General features: G+C 37.1%; 2 protein-coding genes across 4 annotated transcripts in view; one reads left to right on the plus strand and one right to left on the minus strand.

Moving 5' to 3' along the window:
• The window catches only part of TAF1 (TATA-box binding protein associated factor 1), a 67,802-nt gene that overhangs the window by 39,062 nt on the left and 11,177 nt on the right, over window positions 1-17,563 (plus strand). The window lies entirely within an intron of this gene.
• LOC129071137 (heterogeneous nuclear ribonucleoprotein A1-like) lies at window positions 6,651-7,692 on the minus strand. The gene is given in 2 exon segments (XM_054574300.1): window positions 6,651-7,384; window positions 7,386-7,692. Coding segments are annotated over 2 exon segments (957 nt in total). The 5' UTR covers window positions 7,643-7,692; the 3' UTR covers window positions 6,651-6,684.

The following is a 17,563-nucleotide window of genomic DNA, read 5'->3' on the forward strand; positions in this document are numbered from 1 at the left end:
AAGAAGGAAGACTGTAATCAGTACGTTGAAGGGGATGAAGGCAATTGGACAAAGGGGACCTTTGTATAGGTGGAAGAGAAGAAAAAAGGATATGTGATAAGGTCCTTGTGGAAAATAGAGATAGAAAGTTTCTGCCTAGTTGCCTCATTTTCTCTGTGAAGTAGGAAACAGGGTCTTAGGCTGAGAGTGGGTGAAATGGTGAGAGAGAGAATTCGAAGGGAAATGTAGATAAGGGTTTGAATTATCTGTTGTAGGAAATTTGAAAGGAGTTGACTTGGGGACATTTCAGAACTGTTGAGCAGCCTTTGAAGGTCCAGCTGAAGTTGGAGACCATTAATTTTATTAGCAACATCACAGTTGCACATTTGTGTAATTTTCTTTTTAAGTGTGTAATTTTCTTTGTCAGTGTTCATCAAACAAAGGGAACTGAGAAGGCAGATGACAGAATTTATTCAGGATTGGGATTTTGTTTCCTGGATGTGTTAGAAAGATCAGGAATTGAAGGTGTTAGCAAGAAGAAAAAAAGGTTGAAGTTTGAACTTCTCAAATTTTGTCACCAAAGAGCTTTTTTTTTTAGCAGAGGATTGTGACTTACATAGTCTCTAGTTGTGGAAAGTACTCCAAAGCAGCTCCCTTTGAGATACAGAAGCTTGAAATTTCTTTGGCAGTTCATGTTTTATCTTTAAAATGTATGCAAATTTTGTATTAGGTTTATCTGTTTGTACTTAAACATGTTTAAAATTCCTTACTAAATTATTCTATATCCCCCAAACCTTCATCTTCAAGTAAAATTGCTGAAAAAGGAAGCTAATATTACGGTGATCTTAACACCTTACTTTGGCATACTGCTGTACATTATCTTAGTTTTCAAAGCATAGATGCTAATTAGGGAAGAAACTAAAACCAGGAAGGGCTTGATAGACTGGGAGACTGAAATTAATGAGCCTGTAAGTGTCCTTGAGGTCAGAGAGAGAGAATGGAAAAACTGTACAGATACCAGGCTGTGAGGGGAAAGAATGATGTTGGAATTGAAACTTTTTATAGGTGAAGCAGTGTACAATAAAGACAACATTCTCAATATAGCCATGGATATATTTGCCTGTATATTCTCAGTATACACCATGGAATAAAGGTGCAAACTATTAACATGAAGATTTGCAAGGATTTTGGATGAGTATTATGTATGAACATTATAGTATCCCACCATGGCCGGAGAGATTTGAAGCCAAAAGGAAGGTTGTACCCGGTGCAGAAGCCCTTGGTGAATGTGAGTGGATTAGTGGTGGTGAGTAAAGGTGAAGAGTAGAGGTCTCAAACTCAAGTGACCTGTAGGGAGGGGCTAAGCAAGTAATATAAATGAGTGAAGTGGGCCAGGTGTGGATTATAGTAACCTGCAGAGTGCATATTCCATCTAAAAAGACATGTACTTCATCTAATTGTTGTCCTAAGGAAATGACTATCCAGTGTTGCTAGGTATCTTAATTTTTGAAGTAAAGCTGAAAACCTGGATTTACTTTTATTTTTTGGATTTTTTTGGTGTGACGTTTTTTACATTTCAATTTTTACATATTTGCAAATAGTTTCATTTTTTTAAATTCTGGAGGCCAAATAAAAACAGTTATCTGCAGGCCAAATCTGGCTCCAAGACAGCTAACTGGTTATCAATTTCTGGCATAGTAGAAAACAAACCTCAAAGTAGGGATTTTATTTCCCCAAGAGAAAATAATGATTTGGGAGCAGCAGTGGAGAGCCTATATGACTGACATCACCCTTCCTTAACCGGTAGATGGCGGTATAAGAAGCCTCCGATTAGGGCTATAAGTGTTAAAGGTGGTGTCATATGATACGAAATGGGACATCTTTTGTACTGAAAGGATATCTATCGTGGAGTTGAGATGTTTCCTACTATCGGGTACTATACACAAAATAATGCTTTTCCTTCAAACTTGATTGATTTGGCCAGATACAAACCTGCCTCTGTTTTTAATTAATAGTAACAAAGTTCATGTTGAGTCTATTTCCTACTTTAAAATTTAAAAATTGTTTTACTGACCAAAAATTAGTAGAATGGTATCTCTAGTTAATATTACTTTGACTCTTTCCTTTCAAATCCTTCATATATAATATTGCACTGCATATAAGTATATTTCCATAAAATTGTCTATACCTTCATTGACTTATCCTTTATTATCACATATGTAGTCCATGAGGTATATTGTATATAGGCAGAATACCTAGCACCAGAATTATAGGCATTAGGCTACAAGTGGAAGATAACACTGCATATAAAACTGCACCTGGAAATCTGCAGTACATGTCAGAGAGACGTGGTGTTATACTTAAGTGGTGGCGATGGGACTGCACACTATAATAGAGTTCAAGCCCTTATGCCTTCCGATTACAACTTAGGTACTGAGTCAATCTCAGAGCCTCTGTTTATGTTCAGATAGCATTCTAAACGAACATTAATAATCAGGGAAACCCAAAACTTGGGATTGGATCTATTTGCAATAGTCTCAGAAGGCGTACAACATTCCATGTTAGTGAAAGGAGAATCATATAGGTAAATAATCCCTTCTGAAGAAACACAACCCAAACTTCTGCCAGTCTTAACAAAGCCATAAGGTCATACACAGGCAGAGAGAGACCTTACTACTTAAATGTTTGATTAAATTTGGAATGAACTGCATGGTCTGTACCGGTAAGTGGTGCCAAGCCATTCATGATGAGATCTCTTTTCCCAGAGAATTGCCTAGGAAGTTTCTCCTCCCGTGCTCTTCAAACCCATAAATCAGTTCTAGTAAGAAGCCATCTTCAGGGTGGATTTAGGATAGGTAGAACATGTGTCAAAAACAGAGCTTGAAGTTTTACAATGCTCAGTGGGACTCTTCAATCTAAATCAGTTATAAAATAAATTTACAAAAAAGTTTAGGAAGAACATTTTTTTCTACTTTTGTTTAACTCCCAACCCTGTGTTAGCTCTGATAGCTGTTCTGTTTATAGGACGCTTTGTGGAGTCTTGTCCTATACATGTATGGATTAATATTAAGCGAAAGGCTCAAGGAGGCCTCTCTGCAGATCTTATGTGTCCATGGAGCTCCCTCCTCTCCAGTTCTGTGCTGCAATTTCCAGCTGTCTTAGCCTTCTCAGACTTCAAGACACTGTCTCTGTAGCTTAATAAAACTGCTGTGCCTTGCTTGGGTTTAGTGGAAAGCCATGGAGAGTTGTAGGGCTCACTTTTTAATTTCCATTGGTCAGTGTTTGAAAAGTTTCATGTTTTCTTCCAGTTTTCTGGTTACAGTGGGAAGACTAGTCCAATAGCAGTTACTTCATAATGCCCAGAAGGTCTTTTACTTTTGTTTATAGTGTTTTCTGACACAGAGAAACTTCATTTTTATATACAGGGCAGGGCAAAAGTAGGTTTACAGTTTCAATGGAAAATAATAACAATAATAAATAATATACAAATGAACTCTGTTTTGTGTACTCAAAACTATAAACCTGCTTTTGCCCACACCCTTTTAAAATATCAGTCATTTCCTTTATGGTTTCTCTTTTTGGTATAATTGTTTAAAAGACCTTCCTACTCCCAAGATAATCCAACTGTATTTTTTTCAGTACATATAATATTTTAAATATTAGCATGCTTATCAATTTTTAACAATAGAAAATAAAGTAATAAGGTAAATATTTTTTCTTCTAAGTGATTAGCCATAGTGTCCAAGTTCTAATTATGGAATAGTCTGTTCTATTAATTGAAATATTACCTTTATCATATACTAAATTCTTATATATTATTTAGTCTATTTTGGGACTTTGTATTTTTTATTTATGTTTGTTTAATTTGTACTCTTACCATTAGAGAGTATTACTGTGATCATCAGTCAGACTTTATAATTTAGGTTTCTTGGCTATCTTCACCTAGGTATTCTAAATAAATTCTAGGATCATTTTTGTTAGATTCTAACTTGTCCCCAAATAAATAAATATTACTGAAATCTTACTTAATTTATGAATTAATTTAGAGAGAGTGTATATCTTTATAATACTGAATTTCTCCATCCAGGAGCTTATGTTTCTTCATTTATTCACATTTTCCTTTACATCCCTCAATAAAGTCTTCTCTTTTTTTTTAAAGATTTTATTTATTTATTTTTAGAAAGAAGGGAAGAGAGAGAGAGAGGGAGAGAGACATTGATCGGTTGCCCCTCGCAGACCCCCAACTGGGGACCTGGCTCACAACCCAGGCATCTGCCCTGATCGAGAATCAAACCAGTAACCTTTTGGCTTGCAGGTTGGCACTCAGTCCATTGAGCCATACCAGCCAGGGCTCAATAAAGGCTTCTGGTTGTCTTTATATACTTTCTAGGTATCTTTTGTTTAATTTATTCCTGTATGGTTTATATGTTCTCATATGTTTATATGAGAATCTGTTTTTTGTTGTTGAGCTTTTTCCGAGGTAATTTAAAAGTCTTGCTGCTATTGTACATGTGTCCTTTTTTCCCCCATGTGGTTATTAAATCTAAAGGTTTCAATCAGTTTGAAGAATATGAATAGATGATTCAGTATTGATCATAGGATAATATAATGCTTAAAGTGTTTTCATACTTGTATGCCATCACGTACTGTTTAACAGTGGGGATATATTCTGAGAAATGCATCATTAGGCCATTTCATCATTGTGCAAACATCATAGAGTGAACTTAGACAAACCTAGATGATATAGGCTACTACTGTCAATTTGCTCTACTTTTATAGGACTGGCAGCACAGTAGATTTGTTTACACCAGCATCACCAAAAAACACATGAGTAATGTGTTGTGCTACAATGTTACTAGGTGATAGGAATTTTTCGGCTCAATTATGATCTTATGGGACCATCGTCATATATTTGGTCCATCATCGACCAAATTATTGTATTGCAGCACATGACTGTACCACTCTCTGTCTATCCTATGAGACTACTCTGTAAGTTTAGCCATTAATAAATAATTTTTTCTGTCAATGATTCTTCTGAGATTGGGGCCAAGATAAAAATATTCCTATATAAAGGTTAAGTCTGTCAAACCATTGAAGAGAGTAAAATCTCCCTCAATTCTTCTTCAAGCCTCTTGCTGTCATCCTTTCTCTTTCTCTTCACAGCTGGACTTTTTTTGTTTTTATTGTGGTAAAGTATACACAAAAATATTTGCCTTTTAAGCCATTTTAAGTGTACAATTCAGTGGTACTAAGTGCATTCACAGTGATGTGCAGTCACCTCCACTATCCATTTCCAGAACTTTTTCATATCTCAAACAGAAACTCTGTATCCATTAAACAATAGCCCCATTCTCCCATTCCCCCAGCCCTTGGTAAACCTCTATTTTACTTTCTATGAATTTGCCTCTTCTAGGTACATCATATAAGTGGCATCATACAATACATAGAATATTTTTCCTTTCGTGTCTGGCTTATTCCACTTAATATTTTTGTTGTAGTATAGATCTATGTTGTAGTATAGTGTAGATCAGAGTTTTTTTATGAGTGTGTTATATCTCTCTCCTGTTTTTTTAACCTGCCATTCATGCCTCACTTAGCTTTAATCTGGCTTCTATCCTGCCCAACATACCAAGTTAACAGGATCACATAATTGTCAGATTTAGTGGGTGCTTTTTCAGTCCTTACTTTGACCTCACCCCAGTATTTGACATCATTGACCATCCTTCCTTGATTTTCAATTCTTATTTTTCTCCTACTTCTTAGCCCATTCCTTTTCAGTTTCCTTTACTGAATGATGTTCTGCCTATATATTTAACTTCAACCACCACCTCTTCCCTGAGGACTCAACTCAGTTCTGGGCAAAGGCCTATTATCTCCAACCACCTGCTGAACATTTCCTCTTGGATGTTCCAGTGGAACTTCAGACATACCTTAAACTGAATGTTTTTCTTTCCTTCTCTATTCCAACTTTCACTATCCTTTACTTGACCTACTCCCTTATTGTTTCCAATCGGGTTTATTGGGGCACTAGCATCACCCAGTAGCCTACATCTAGAAAACTTACTCATTCTTTATTCTTTCCCTTGAATAAATCCTCAACTTAAAATTGTCACTAAAGCCCTCATTATATTTTGCCTAGATTATTATAATTAATAGTCACCTCACTAATGTCTCAACCTGTAGACTTAACTCTTTCTAACCTATCATTCACATTCCTGTCAGGTAGACCTATTTTTAAATAATTTTAAAAGTTTATATTTCTTATAAAAGGATCAAACAATAAATATATAAAATTAAAAATTAAAGCTTTTGCCTACCCTCCCATTCCTATTTCCCATATATATATATATTTTTAAAGACACATTTATTCAGCGTCATGATCAGACTATTACATTTAGCAATCAACAGCATGGGTGCAAAAAAAAAAAAAGAATAAAGAAAAACTACATTAAAAACCCTTTGTTGGAATGCTTTACACTTTCCACAGAACAGAAACTAAAATAACCTGTTATACAATTAGTCACAAATACAGTCCTCGAGTTTTTTGCCCATTCACATGAGTATTGTCTAAAACATGTCTTCTTTGTGGCAGCTGGGCCCTGCCAGCACTGTGCCTGGCTGAGTTCACAAATCTGTTGTAACCTGTAGCTTCCCGTCACTTCTCTGGCTCTCCTCTCCTTCTAAAGCTTTGTTTCCTGGCAGCAACTAAAACCTTCTGCCACTGCCGTAGCTACTGCTGCTGCTGGAACCGCCATAGCCACCTTGATTTCGTGGTTTGGCAAAGTATTGGCCTCCACCACCATAGGGGCCAGAGCTTCTGCCTCCAAAGTTTCCTCCTTTCATGGGTCCAAAATTTGAAGATTGATTGTTGTAATTGCCAAAATCATTGTAGCTTCTGCCACCTCCAAAATTGCTTCCATCATTCCCAAATCCATTATAGCCATCCCCACTGCCACCAGAACCACCACCACCACGGCTACCACCAAAGCCACCTCGACCGCTGAGGTTTCCTCCACAGCCAAAGTTGTCATTCCCACCAAAACCACCTCCACGACCACCTCCAAAGTTTCCATAACCGCTTCGACCTCTTTGGCTGGATGAAGCACTAGCCATCTCTTGCTTAGATAGGGCTTTCCTTACTTCACAGTTGTGGCCATTTACAGTGTGGTATTTCTGAATGACAATCTTGTCTACAGAATCCTGGTCATCAAAGGTTACAAAAGCGAAGCCTCTCTTTTTGCCACTGCCTCGATCAGTCATGATTTCAGTCACTTCAATTTTCCCATACCGTTCAAAATAATCTCTTAGGTGATGTTCTTCAGTGTCTTTAATTCCACCAACAAAAATCTTTTTCACGGTTAAGTGGGCACCCGGTCTTTGAGAATCTTCTCTTGACGCAGCCCTCTGGTTCCACAACTCTTCCATCCACCGTGTGTGGCCTTGCATTCCTGGCTGCATCCACCTCCTCCACAGTGGCATGTGTGACAAACTCGAAGTCTCTGGCGCACTTGGTGTTTGGATCTCTCATCGCCACACAGTCTGTGAGCGCTCCCCATTGCTCAAAATGGCTCCTCAGGCTCTCATCTGTTGTTTCAAAGCTCAGACCTCCGATAAAGAGCTTCCGTAGCTGCTCCGGCTCTTTGGGGGACTCTGACTTAGACATGACGACCACAGGAGAGGAGATTTCACCGATGCTTACTCAGAGGCGTCCACCGGCCCCATATTTTCATTCCATACTCTTCTCTTACTTACATAAAACATGTTTAATAATTACAATGTTTTTAAATTTATTTTTGTCTTTTTAATAAAAATGCCATTTTTATAATTATTCTGTAATTGGCTCTTTGCTCATGAATATATCCTGATCTTTTTAAAATATATTCAAGAAATTATAAAAATAATACAGAGATTCCTATGTACCCTTTACCTAGCTACCTCCAGTGGTGACGTCTTACATAGCTGTAGGTCAAAATCAAAACCAGGAAATTGATACTAGTACATTACCATGAACTAGATTACAGACTTTATTCACTTTGTACCTTTTAAAAAAAACTATATTTGTGCATGTTTGTGTATAGTTTTATGCCATCATGTAGCTACTACCACAGTCAAGATTTAGAATTGTTTTTTCACCACAAAAGAATTCCCTGATGTTCCTCTGTATCTGCAGCCCCCCGTGTGTACCTACCACTGTCTTTGTCCCCTGGCAACCACTTATCTGATCTCTGCATAGTTTTCACACTTGAGCGTGTTAGATAAAGAATAATACAACATTTTTGAGGTTGACTTTTTTAAATAAGCATCTCTTGAGATCCACCCAAATTGTTGTATGTAACAATAGTTCATTTTTTAAAAAAATACTGAATAGTGTTCCATTGTATCAGAATTTGTTTAACTCATTGAAGGACATTTAGATTTCCAGTATTTTTCCTATTATGAATAAGGCTGCTGTGAACATTCATATACAGGGTTTGGTGTGAATATAAATTTTCATTTCTCTGGGATAAATGCCCAACAGTATGATGGAAAAATGTATGTTTAATTTTATAAGAAATTGCCATACTCTTTTTCCAGTGTGCCTGTACCATTTTACATTCCCATCAGCAATGTATGAAGGATCTGGTTTCTCTACAGTATTTAGTGTTATTACCATTTAAAAAAAATTTACCTGGTCTTCATCTCATTGTTTTACTTTGCATTTCCCAAATGGCTAATGATGTTAAACATTTTTTCATGTGTTTATTTGCCATCTGTATTTTCTTTGGTGAAGTATCTGTTGATTTCTTGGTCCCAGCTTTAACTATTTTGTTTTCTTAATAATGAGTTTTAAGGGTTCTTTATATAATTTAGGTGCATGTTACTTATTAGATAAATGATGTACAAAGATTTTCTCCCAGTTTGTGTCTCATCTTTTCAGTCTTTTGACAGTATCTTTGGAAGAACAGAAATGTTTAATTTTGATGAACCAATTTTTTTCTGTCTGTATAGTGCTTCTGGTATATCTCTAGGAATTCTTTACTTAACCCAAGGTCACAAAGATTCTCACATATTATCTTTGAAAAGTTTAGAGTTGTAATGTTCTACATTTAAATCCATGTTCCACTTTGAAATAATTTTTGTATACAGTATAAGATTTAGGTTGAGGTTCTTTTTTTTTTTACCTGTGAAATGTCCAGTTGGTCTATTATTATTTGTTGAGAAGACTATCTTTACTCCTTTGAATTGCTTCTGGCACCTTTGTCAAAAATCAATTGAGTGTGTGGATCTATTTCTGAGTTTATTTTGTTCCATTGATCTTCTATATCTATCCCTTTACACACTACCATAGAGTAAGTCTTACCGGGTAGAATGATTTTCCCTCACTTTATTAATTTTTAATCCGTTTTCAATTACAGTTGATTTACTTTATTCTTTTTCTGAATTGTTTTCTTATTCATTTGCCTTTCTGCATAAATTTTAGAAGAATCTTGTCTGTACCTATAAAAAAAGTTTTGCCGGCATTTTGAAAGGAATTGAGTTAGGCCTATAGATAAGTTTGGGGAGAATTGATAACTTTACTGATTCTGTCTTACGTTAGTACAAAGAGATATCTATCATTCTGTTTAATGTATTCCACATATATGTATCATAATTTATGTAATCATTCCTCTGTTGGGCATTTATAAAGTATTTCTATAATGTTGGTTTGCAAGCAGCTTTTTACTAGTTTTATATTTTCATGGATATCATTGCACACTTGTAGGAATATTTCTGTAGGAAATTTTGATAAATGTTCTGAAAGGTTTCCAAAAAAGTTGGACCTGTTTTATAGTAAAAATAACAGTAATGGAAAAGGCCTTTTTTCCTACAGTCTCTCCAAACACTGGGAATTACCAATGTTTAAAAATCTTTGCCAGTCAAATTATTTCTGTAAAGTTCAAGTGTGTAACTTAAACCAGAATTTTCCATCATAAAAAATTACATGCTCATTTGAAAACATCAAACCATATAGAATTATATAAAGTGAAAAAAGAAAACTCTCTTTCTCCTTTTCCTCCTTCCATCCTATTCTCCAGAGTAGCCAAGGTCAGGTTTTGTATGAAGCATTCTGGATGTTTTTCTATACATATCATGTACTTTTTCCTTTTTGACAAAAGAAATGTATTTACATTCTGCTCTACAGTTTTCTTTTTTCATTTGACAATATGTATGTTACGGACATTTTTTCATTCATGTAAGTATGTGATCTTGTTTAAGTAAAATCTGTTCATAGGTGACTTAAAAAGGCAAAGGAGTTAAATGAATGTCATTATGAATGTTTCTGTAAAAGTGTCTAAATTGGATTTCCACTTTGCTTTTAAAAAATACTGTGGCTGAAGTAGAGGTAGATTGCCCAGTGGTTATTGTCACTTGACATTTCATTTCTTGAGAATACTGCTTTTTTGTTTGAGAATTCAGCATTTCCTTAACTTTGTTGAGGAATAGACATCTTATGTCCATAACTTAAGTAGCCCTCTTCTCTCACAAACTGTATTGAGCTAGTAGATAGTGATATAGCAATCTGGTATAAGACTGAAAGTCCAGCGGGTCACTGAAAGTCCATACTTGTGGTGAGTGAGATAGTATAGTAAGCCAGTAAACAGGCATACATCAGAAAATAATAAGGCTAAATACAACAAAGTTCACATTTTTAAAAATATCATTTGGGGAAAAAAAGATCATTATTTATTAAACACAAAAGGAAACACAGAAAAAAAAAAAGGTTTTCTTTTATCCCTGTAGTCTTCTAATGTACTTTCAAGGTAACTCTGTGGTGTCAGGAAAAACAAAACAAAACCTTACCATGAGGGATATAAGTCAATGTTAATTTTACCCTCGTTTATTCTATGTAAGCTATTGTAGTTGGTATCATGTAAAGTTGGGCAAAGAGTGTAGAAAGAAAAATGGCCTAAATCTAGTAAGTGATTTCTGTAAGCCCCATAAGGCAGGAACTGTGTTTGTCTCATGTCCCTAGTGCTTAGGATAATACTTTGCACACAGTAGACATTCAGTAAGTATCTGTTGAATGAACTAATGACCAAAGATAAAGAGGTGCAATACCAGGAAAGAGTGGAAAGTGGTCTGTAGAAGCCACGGGATCAGAGTTTCAAGGAAGAAGTGAGTGGCAGTTGTAAATACAACTCTAGGAGCTTGACGCTCCTAGAGTCAAGTCTGAAAAATGTTAACTGGATTTGGCAGTTAGCATATCACTGTGGACTTGATAAGAACAATTTTGATGAAGTGTTCTTTAACACTGCTTTGTTCTGTGACACAATTGCTACTTTCTCTACAGTCCCTTAGTACTTTGTACATTAATGAAATGAGTTTGTGTATATGCATCTTCCATGAGACCAGGAAGGGCATCGAGGACAAGGACCTCTCTCTTGTATTTGTTTTTGTTTTTTTACTTGCTCGTTCTGTTTTCTGTTTTGTATCACCAGAACCTGGCACTATACATGGCTTATATTAAGTGCTTAAAAATGAAGAGTTGAGCCCTATTATAAATTTTACTCTACAGGAAAAAGCATTTTAAAGTATCTCTATTGTTACTTTTCTAATTGTTGTAGAGATAAGACATGAATACATTTAGCCAAGGAGATTATATATATATAAAATATGTTGCTAAATGGACTGGTGGTTCATTTGGAATTAAAGAAGAAGTAGTTTTAGGTTTGGGGGAGCTTTTCATCAAACAGGTCCTGAATATAAATCCTACCCTTGGCCCAGTGAGATTCATTATCCCAATTCCCTTCTGGATAGTTTCGAGCTTCTTGAGTTTGTAGTCCAGATTCTGAGTGGCATTCTGTTACTGTGATTTGAGAGATCAAACCTCTTATCTTGGAAACTAAACATCCTAATTTGCATTTGATCCACATTCTATATAATGTAAAGAGCCTAGCTACAGTCTAAAAGATGATATTCACTTCTCTTTTCACTTTTCCTGAACCTAGTTTGAGCTAACAATTGGGAGAGCCCAAGCTTATCTCTTTGGGATCTCTGCACTATGCATAGTTGAATTTAGTAATTATAGTTTCTTTAGGAAGTAGCTGTGCATATTTTTTGTCTTTTCTTCTTTTAAAATCTGGCACTGATTTAAGCTGTCTTGCTACTCAGGTTTTATTTTTTAATTTTAATGATTCACATTGGAATACATGTATATCACCTACTGTTCACTGTCAAGATAATAACTTATGCTTGTTTTGGCAGAGTACTCATTTTCTTAGGGGGAAGGTTATTTTTAGTATTTGTGGAAAGGTTCTCAAAGGAAATGTGAGCTTAGAAGGGATTACAAACCTCCTTCTCTCCTTAGTTGTGCATGACTGCCTCACCAACTTGACTGGTATTTTTCTCTGAAATCTTTCAAATAGCAATGATACTTGCTTTCCCTCCCTAACTAGAAACACAAAGCTTGTAACTTTCTCCTTGCATCACTAAAGAGGTGAATTAACTTAGAAATGACAAAAAAAGGAATCTTCTTGATTTTAGAATATCAACTTTCCAAAGCTATCATTGGAATTACCACTATTTAAGGACATTCGGATATGAATTATATATGAGACTGTAGGTTACTGCCAATCCTTATTTGGAAAAAGGCAGAATATAAGTGAATATTTTTTTCAGGACATTTGTGGTTGCTTTGCCATGACTGATTTTATTTTAATCTTCACCTGAGGATATGTTTACTGATTTTAGAAAGAAAGGAAGGGGGAGAGAGAGAGAAACATTGATGTGAGAAACATTGATTGGTTGCCTCCCATGCACGCCCTGACCAGGGATTGAACCAGCAACCTTTTTGGTGTATGAGATAATGCTCCAATCAACTGAGCCACCTGGCCAGGGTTGCTTTGCCATGATTTAATGGAGACAGACAGAGAGAGCGCGCACGCAAAATATTTTCAGAAAAGCATTTCTTTTTGTAGATGGGTAGCTTATTCTCCTGTAGGGGGCACAGTGATCATTCACAGATTACCTTATCTTTCATACTCATTTTTAAAATATATTTTATTGATTATACTATTACAGCTGTCCCATTTTTCCCTCCCCTTTATTCCCCTCCACCCTACATCACCCCACCACCTCACCCAGCATCCCCCACACCTTAGTTCGTGTTCATGGGTTGTGTGTATAAGTTCTTTGGCTTCTCCATTTCCTATACTATTCTTAACCTCCCCCTGCCTATTTTGTACCTACTATTTCTGCTGCTTATTCCCTGTACTTTCCCCCCATTCTTCCCCTCCCCCACCCCTCTGTTTTACTGTTCATAGTTATTGATCTTCTTTTTCTTATGTAAGTCCCTTTATCTTTTCATATAATAAGGGCTTGGTGATGATGAACTCTTTTAACTTTACAATATCTGGGAAGCACTTTACCTGCCCTTCCATTCTAAATGATAGCTTTGCAGGATAGAGTCATCTTGGACGGAGGTCCTTGCATTTCATGACTTTGAACACTTCTTTTCAGCCCCTTCTTGCCCGTAAGGTTTCTTTGGAGAAATCAGCTGATAGTTTCATGGGAACTCCTTTGTAGGTATCTGTCTTCTTTTCTCTTGCTGCTTTTAAGATTCTCTCCTTATCTTTAATTTTGGGTGATGTGATTATGATGTGCCTTGGTGTGTGCTGCTTGGGGTCCAGCCTCTTTGGGACTCTCTGAGCTTCCTGGATCTCCTGGAAGTCAATTTCCTTGGCCAGATCGGGGAAGTTCTCCATTGTTTTTTCAAGTAAGTTTTCAGTTTCTTGCTCTTCCTCTTCTCCTTCTGGCACTCCTATGATTCGAATGTTGGAATGTTTAAAGTTGTCCCAGAGATTCCTAAGCTTCTCATTTTTTTTTTTTTGAATTCTTGTTTCTTCTGTTCTGGTTGAATGTTTATCTCTTCCTTCTGTTCCAAATTGTTGATTCGAACCCTGGTTTCCTTCCCTTTACTGTTGGTTCCCTGTGTATTTTTCTTTATTTCACTTTGCATAGCCTTCACTTTTCCCTCCATTTTGCGACCATACTCAACCAATTCAGTGAGCATCCAGATCACCAGTGTTTTGAACTCTGCATCTGATAGGTTAGCTATCTGTTCATCGCTTAGTTCTATTTTTGGAGCTTTGATCTGTTCTTTCATTTGGGCCATATTTCTTTGTCTTGGTGTGTCTTGGAAATCATTGGAAGGGGCGGAGCCTTAGGTATTCGCCAGGGCAGGGCAACTCAGGTCGCTGAGTTGTGACACTGTATGTGGGGGAAGGGTCTGAGAGGAAACAATGCCGCTTGCTCGTCTCTCGGCCAGCTTTCAGTCACTTCCCCCGCTACTCACAAGCAAATTGGGTCCTTCTGGTGCTGATTCCCAGGTAGGGTGGGTTTGTGTATGTTCTAGGACCCTGTGGGTCTCTCCAACAGACTCTCCTGTGAGGCTGGGAGTTTTTTCCTGCTGCAACCCCCACAGGTTTTTATAGCCTGAGGTTTTGGGGCTTTCTTTTCCCGCACTGGAACCCTGGGTTGCGCAGTCTGTCTTGCTCCCCAGCTGTTCCTCTGGTTTATCCACATGCAAATGTGGGACCATCCAGTCATCCAGCCTCCACCTTGCCATGTGACCTCTCACCTCTCCTACTGGTCTGGGTGAATGTTTCTTCTTTAGCTCCTTGGTTGTTGGACTTCCATACAGTTCGATTTTCTGGCAGTTCAGGTTATTTTTTGTTTTTAAATTTGTTGTTTTCCTTCTTTTGGTTGTGCGAGGAGGCTAAATATATCTACCTATGCCTCCATCTTGGCCAGAAGTGACTCATACTCATTTTCATGTCATTCTGAAATTTATGCTTTACAAATTAATTCTGATTTTCTGTATAATAACCATTAGGGACTAGGAGATTGGAATTCAGTTTCTATTCTTTCTTCCCCCCAATAACCTCAGCACTATTTTTATTCCCACAGTGACCCTGTTATCTTTCTACGTCTCCACACTGGACTCTTCTTTCTTCCTAAAATGTGAAACCTAGAGCTGATTATCTTACTTTTAGTAGTATGCTCCTAGTTGCTTCAGGATATAGAGCAAGGTTTTTAGCTTCATGGAGGTAGTTACGGACCCTTTTGAGAGTCTGATGAAGAAACAGATTTTGTACCCACAAAAGTTTGTATTACATACAAAATTTTGTCTATAGTTTCAGGAAGTTCATGAATCTCTCTCTCATTACCACCGTGTTCAAAAATTCCTGGCAGAGGTGGAGATAAAACATCTGGATGTTTTGTTCCTTTTTGATGATAACAGTGGTTTGCCAACTCCATCACTATCTTTCACCAAAAATATTTCAAAGCTACTTTGCATATAGTCAAGTAATAAAGTTAAATAGCTGAAACTCTTGTAACTTTTGAGAGCATGGACTGTCAAACTAAGAACAGACACAGCTAGTAATCAAAACACATAGACAAGTATAACAACTATGTAAGTAGGTATATTTTTTCATATTCTGAGGGTATTAGTATTTCTTTAGAGTTCTGTGTTGCAAAGAAAGTGGGGAGGGAAGCCCTGGCCAGGGAGCTCAGTTAGTTAGAGCGTTGTCCTGATATTCCAAGGTTATGGGTCCGATCCCCAGTCAGGGCACAGCCAAGAAACAACCAATGATTGCATAAATAAGTAGAACAACAAATTGATGTCTGTTGCTGTTTGTCCCTCCCTCCCTCCCCCCTCTCCCCTTTCCCCACCTCTCTCCCTCTCGTCTGCCTCTTTTCCTCCTCTCTCCCCCAATCCCCTCTCTAAAAAAATCAATAAAATTAAAAAAGAAAATGGGGAGGGAAGAGGTCCCACCTTCAAAAAATAAGAGGGAAACTGCATTTGTGAAAAACTAAATTTTCCCTTGTTATAAATGAGAGGATTGAGATGTTGAAGGGTTGGTTTATGTTTATGTTTCAAAACTTAAGTAGAGCCCTGGCTGGTGTGTGACTCAGTAGATTGAGCTCTGGCCTGTGAACCAAAAGGCCTCTGGTTTGATTCCCAGTCAGGGCACATGCCTGGGTTGCTGGCCAGGTTCCCAGTTGGAGGCGTGTGAGAGGCAGCCAATGGATGTTTCTTTCACACATCCCTGTTTCTCTCCACCTTTTTCTGCCTCCCTTCCCCTCTCTGAAAATAAGTAAATAAAATCTTTAAAAAAAAAAAAACCCCGAGGTAGAGTAAGTGCTGAATTCTTCATCTGTAGTCTGGAATTTTAGCCGTGAGCCAGGTCCTTGTAGATAGGAGAGCCAGTAGGCTGTAAGAAGCTGATGTTGTACTGGCTTGGTGAAGGAGGCCTATAACCTGTTTACAGCCTTTTTCTCTAGAATCATGCATTACTGTCAACATGAAAGCTTGTCTGATGATTTTTGCAGTTTGTCTCCATTAGTATTTTGAGAACCAACCTACTGGTGGCCCTAGGAGATTAGAGCTCTAGAAACTTGAGCTGCAGTCTTCTTATCACTCAAACTATTTTTGATTATGGGCCAGCTCTGGCTGTATTTATGTATCCTAAACATCCTCATGGTTGACTTAGTTTTCTTTCTGGTTTATTTGTATTTGGCCCAGTTTGTGAAAGGACTCAGCTTTATTTTACATCTTTTAAAGAATAGGAGGCATATATTTGTGAGAGTTTTTAACTGAAAGACTTACTTGTTCATATAATAGCTGGTAATAGAGTAGGTATGGCGTGAAAGCTTTACATGCACATGTGGTGTATTTTTTTATTCTTTACATCTTGATAAACAGCACGTTGAACTCAGGGATCACCTCCTTTGTGAAGCCTTTCCTAATTGCCTTTTACCTCCCAGAATCGGCCACTTCCTCCCCTGTGCTTCTACTGAACCCTTTATGTATTTTTTCACAGTCTTCCCTATTAGTTTATAGTCTATCTCACTGCTAGACTATAAGCTTCTTGAGGTTATCGTCTCTCTCATTCATTTCTGTGTATAATGCCTGGCACATAGAAGGTACTAAAATATGTTTTGTGAGTGAATGGGTGAATAAACAATATAAAGAGTATTATAAAGCACTTAAGGCAGGGATTAAAAACTCACATGTCTTCAGGGTCCAGGCATCAATGAGTTAAGCAGACCTGATTAGGGACTATGGTAACATGCCTTATCTAAAAGGGGCAGCTGTTGCTCATCTCCAGCCAGTTGGTGCCTTGTGGGAATGCTGACCCTGTGTTGCCAGATCTTTAATTTTTTTTTATTGGTTTGAGAGAGAGAAACATCGATTTGTTGTTCCACTTATTTATGCATTCATTACTCGATTCTTTTTAAATTTATTGATTTGAGAGAGAGAAACATAACTTTGTTGTTCCACCTGTTTATGCATTCACTGGTTGCTTCTTGTATGCTCCCTGACCTGAGAGTGAATCCACTACCTTGGTGCATTGTAACAACGCTCTAACCAATTGAACTACCTGGCCAGTGCCCAGATCTTTTAGTTTTTTAAGAGAGATTAGACATTTGGGTTTTTATATGAAATCTCTTGATTAATATGTTGTCAATTAAGATTTTTAAAAACTTAATTGAGGCATAATTAACATACAAAAAGTGTATATATTATGGATATATAGCTCAATCCATTTTCACAAAC

Source organism: Pteronotus mesoamericanus, unplaced genomic scaffold, assembly GCF_021234165.1.
Source record: "Pteronotus mesoamericanus isolate MK-2021 breed Mesoamerican mustached bat unplaced genomic scaffold, CSHL_Meso_final contig_256, whole genome shotgun sequence".
In the NCBI taxonomy this organism is placed as follows: Eukaryota; Metazoa; Chordata; class Mammalia; order Chiroptera; family Mormoopidae; genus Pteronotus; species Pteronotus mesoamericanus.